Consider the following 4,361-nt stretch of genomic DNA (forward strand, 5'->3'; position numbering starts at 1 on the left):
AGATGATGCAGTTATTTAAATTTATATAAGTTATTTAGATCATAAGTAAAAAAAATTTAAGTTATAATTTTTTTTATTTTATATTATAAATGAGTTATTCGAATTATAATCAGATTATTGTGTTATAAATATATTAGCAGGTAATAATTACGAACAAAATTGATTCATTTAATCCAAATTCAAGATGTTTTTGCTATCTCAGTAACTGGCAATTAGCCAATTTAGTGGATTCAAGCTTTGTTTGAAGAAGAGTCGAGAGAGTGGTTTCAGAGAATTTTTTTTATTTAAAAAAAAAAACCTCAATAAAACTCAGAAGGTTAACAAGTTTATATTTCTTGTTCTCTAGCTAATTAAGAAGTCCTCGAGGCCTTGAGTAACTTATTTCTTGGATACTACGAAGCTGTGGCTTATATTAACTCAGAGAGAAATATAGATCATATACTTGCGGACTTCTACAATCTCATGCACAATTTGAACTTACTCTGCAGATAAAGATGGATTCTTTAATATGAGAAGCAATTATCTTTTTTAATCAGATGAGAGCCAAAAGGAATAGAGAAAGAAGCAGGCAAAACAAAAAATTTCCAAGGATGAAGAACAAAATAAATTGTCCTAACTTCTGCACCCTAATATACACATCCCATGTAGTGCATTTCTACAAAAGACACTGCTAATACATGTACAAGGGGTTTACCAAAGCATATTGATAAATATCATCGGCTCGTGGAATGTCATCTGTCGCTCTGCTTAATCTAATACCATATCTCTACTGTTGTTGGATACTATGCGTTTTATGTATATAAACACTGGACTGCAGCTGAGATGCAGATGAAGCTTTTGGCCAGATGATCTCTAAGGTCTAAGCTGGAGAATAAGATTAATGATCAAAATACAGCCTTCTCAATGATGTGAGCCTTCTAATGCCCACCAGGCTTCAATAAAAAACTACTTCACAGCCTTCATCGAAGCGGCTCACCTTGTTAGTAAACAGCTTACTCAACATTTCCACTGTCTTTGAAGATTCAATCTCGGTTGTAGCTGGATGAAGCTTAACAAGATCCTTTCTGATTTATATGGACATTCTTGAGGAAAACATCTGCTTCATTTAGTACGTCATCACCGATCGGTTATCTGGCCTTCACCGCTCAAAGGTCACTAATAGATAGCATAGAAAATCTCCACACAAGTATATGGTACATGTGCGTTCTCTTTGGCTACTCTTTCCTCTCAGCATGTTTGAGGAGTTCCTCAAAAGCTTCTAAAGAACTGGTAGTAAAATTTTCCAAGGACTCAAAGATATGTTGTAAACCTATCTGAAGACTACTTGCTTCAGGAGAGTAGCTCTCATGCACTTGATGGATATACCAAGGCAGACTACTCTGGCCAGGTACCAGGGCTAATTTCTTGTTTAGTGCATCCACTTCTTTGTGAATTTCTTCTGCATTCTTTTCCTTAGCCTTAAACCACCTATCCATTTCTCTCGTCGCAATCATCCTTTCATGTTGCTCAACATTCTGCTGCTCCCAGAGATGCCGCAAGTAAGTAGCAAGAGCCTGCATGGCGTCAACCACTTCCCTCTCAGATATCCTCCTCATAGCTTGAGACCAAACGTTACAGATAACAAACACAGGTGGAGCACCTATTCTTCCAGGAGAATAAGGAGGAACACCATCAACTGTCACTTTAGGCTCATAATTAAGACATAGACCGAGCCATCCGTTCAATGCCTTGATGTAGTTCCTCTGAGCATTAACCCAAGAAGAGAAATTGGCAATCCACTTCATCAATTCCAGTTCAAGCTGCATAATTGCTCCACTGATTTTTCCACCAGACACCATAGAATCTAAGTTTTTAGCTTCTGAAATAGCTTGACACTGCATTTGATGGCATTGATGCATAACTCTCCACATCCTCACAAACCTGCAGAAACATCTTTGTTATTTAAAAGTACTCTCGCATGTATGGGTTGACATCAAGAATCTTGAAGATAGCAAGTTAAACAGCCAAGCATGGAGAAGATCATACCCTTGGATTAGTGCATTTATCTGCGGCCACAACTCCTCATCCCTTAGTTTGTTTATCTTGCTAGATATGGAATTGACAACTCGAATCGTGATTCTTATTTTTGTTGACAATTTCTTGATCAGTTTCCGAGCGGAATCTATTTTATGAGCTTCTGCACCCATTTGATCCAAGCGTTTCAGCCGCTTTGAGTTCTTAGCGAGAAGTAACCTCATTTTTTCCTCGGCCTGCAAAATAATATATTGCTCAAGACAGAAAACATCATGAAAAGAAAAGACTAACAAAGTAACTAAACAAAAAATGCCAAAATGTTGCGACCAACTATAACAAGAGCATGCAAATTTCACTTTTTTTAAGTTTCTATACAGTGCTTATAAATAATATAGACTGTTAACAATCTGGTAGGCATTTAGAACAACAGATATAAGCTACTTGTGTAAAGCACTACAAAGTCCTGCCAGAGAAATACTGTATTAAAGACAAGGAAAAAAAAGAAGAAATCTCATCAGATCTCTAATCATCAAGCAAGCAATCAAAATGCCACCCATACTCTTGCTTTATTTCTGTTAATTAAATCAAGGACACCTTTTAAGAACAGAACTAATTTGGCATACCTTCACTTCGTTGTAAAGCTTCATCTCCCAAACATAAAGTCTCTGCATTGTTGACGAAAGACTATCCTCTTCAAAGTCCAAGGATGCCATTCGCGAAGAAACTGATTCAGAAATCAAACAATTCAAGAACCAATGTTACTAATTTGCTAAATAAACCTCACTTTTTTTTTTTTGCACAAGCATTGTAAATTCTGAAAGGAAAAGGATTAAAAGAACCATCTTTACCTTCATAAATGGAAGAATTCTGTTGATATCTCTGCTTTCCCACCTCCAGAATCGTCGAAAGCTCCAATGCAGCTTCCGAAGCCCTATCAAACTGCGCTTTGATCTCATCCACAACGTCCGAAACATCCCCAAATCTCTTCCTCTCTTTATTACTTACCACTCCCTTGTCAACCACCTCGGCCTTCTCATGCTCCCCATTACCTCCTCGATCGCCTCGTTCCATTCGAGAAGCGGAAGAAGAAACCGAAGCCCTCGACTTTTGATCGCCATAAGCTTCCTTCACCGCCACCTCGTCGTCGTCGTCCGCCTCGAGCTCAGGTATCCCCTCCTCATCCCTCACCTCTTTCGAGCTCCGACTTGGAGTATAATAATTCGAATTCCAATAGTAATTCCCGTAATAGCTCTCAAACGGGTTTAGAAAATCCCACGTGTTCGCCCTCGGTGGCGAGGGCGGCGGCGGCGGCGCCGCCGCCGCCGCCGCCGCATCATGTGCTTGCGGCGCGGAAGAAGGGTAGGAGTAAGAGGTACCCCAAAACCTACCCACGTCGGCATAGCCATAGGGATTGGAATAACCAAAGTTGACTGTTTCGGAAGTCGGTGGTTGGTGCTCGAAGGAGACGGAATTGGGTGGGGGCTGGCTTCGCGCGTAGTGGAGGTGGTGAACAAGGGAGGAGCTATCGGATTCGGCTTCCGAGTCGGAGTCAGAGGGGTGGAAGTGGATGTGGGAGGGAGGAGGAGACGGCTCGGACTTGCGGTGAGGAGGAAGAGGGAGGTGGGGGAGGAGAGAGAGAGGGAGGTGGTGGAGGGAGGAGGAGAGCGACACCAGGGAGGAGGAGAAGGCGGAGTGTGCGGTCGCGAGGGAGTCGCGGTAGCGGACGGCGGCGCCGAGGAGGTCGGCGCGGCCACGGCAGAGGACGATGGGTTCTTGGTTGCGTAGCTTCGAACCGTTGCAGCCCATTTCTAGAGAGAGAGAGAGAGAAACTAATAAAGTTTTAGAGAGAGAGTCACATGATATGTGTGATGAGATGAGATGAGATACGATACGGACGGGCGTTATAACTTATAAGGTGTTGGAAGAGAGAGAGAGAGTGAGTGAGGTGGAATCTTCTCTTTATTTATTTCTTAGGTTAATTATATTTACCTCCCTAAATTATTACCATTTTCTACATATATCCCTTAAATTATTTCTTAATTTACCATACAGATCTTTCAAATTAAGAAACTTTTTATCACATAGATCTATGAAATAAAAGAATTACGTGAATGCTTCTTTTTTTAAAGTTCACAAGGTCTAATAAATAATTTATAGTGCATATGCAAAATGGTTATAATTTAGGAGGCTAAGTGTAATTAGAGAAAGCGAGAGAGATGGAATCATGAAAGTGGTGGGGTATGTGAGGAAAGTTTTATTGGATGAGATCCAACAGTGATGAAATCTAAAGCGTAATTTTCTCTTTCTTTTCAAACTAAAGTCAATGAGCAAAAGCAACAACAACAACA

General features: G+C 40.5%; 1 protein-coding gene across 1 annotated transcript; it reads right to left on the reverse strand.

Annotated features, from left to right (window-relative positions):
• Window positions 1-509: 509 nt before the first annotated feature.
• Window positions 510-3,887, reverse strand: LOC140793833 (uncharacterized). Its single transcript, XM_073145570.1, has 4 exons — window positions 2,862-3,887; window positions 2,637-2,737; window positions 2,026-2,249; window positions 510-1,920 (listed from the first exon to the last, which is right to left on the reverse strand). Exons 1-4 carry the CDS (start codon window positions 3,817-3,819, stop codon window positions 1,215-1,217), a joined length of 1,989 nt encoding a protein of 662 aa, XP_073001671.1. The 5' UTR covers window positions 3,820-3,887; the 3' UTR covers window positions 510-1,214.
• Window positions 3,888-4,361: the final 474 nt, after the last annotated feature.

Source organism: Typha latifolia, chromosome 8 (genome assembly GCF_019914945.1).
Source record: "Typha latifolia isolate L0001 chromosome 8, TyphaL0001v2, whole genome shotgun sequence".
Lineage (NCBI taxonomy): Eukaryota > Viridiplantae > Streptophyta > Magnoliopsida > Poales > Typhaceae > Typha > Typha latifolia.

What these genes read in the sequence shown, in the direction of transcription:
- LOC140793833 (XM_073145570.1), bottom strand. Translation starts at nt 3,819, where the DNA reads ATGGGCTGCAACGGTTCGAAGCTACGCAACCAAGAACCCATCGTCCTC. An exon ending in AGCTTTACAACGAAGTGAAG is followed by an intron (nt 2,250 to 2,636) that starts GTATGCCAAATT and finishes ATTATTTTGCAG; the next exon opens with GCCGAGGAAAAAATGAGGTT. An exon ending in ATAAATGCACTAATCCAAGG is followed by an intron (nt 1,921 to 2,025) that starts GTATGATCTTCT and finishes ATGTTTCTGCAG; the next exon opens with GTTTGTGAGGATGTGGAGAG.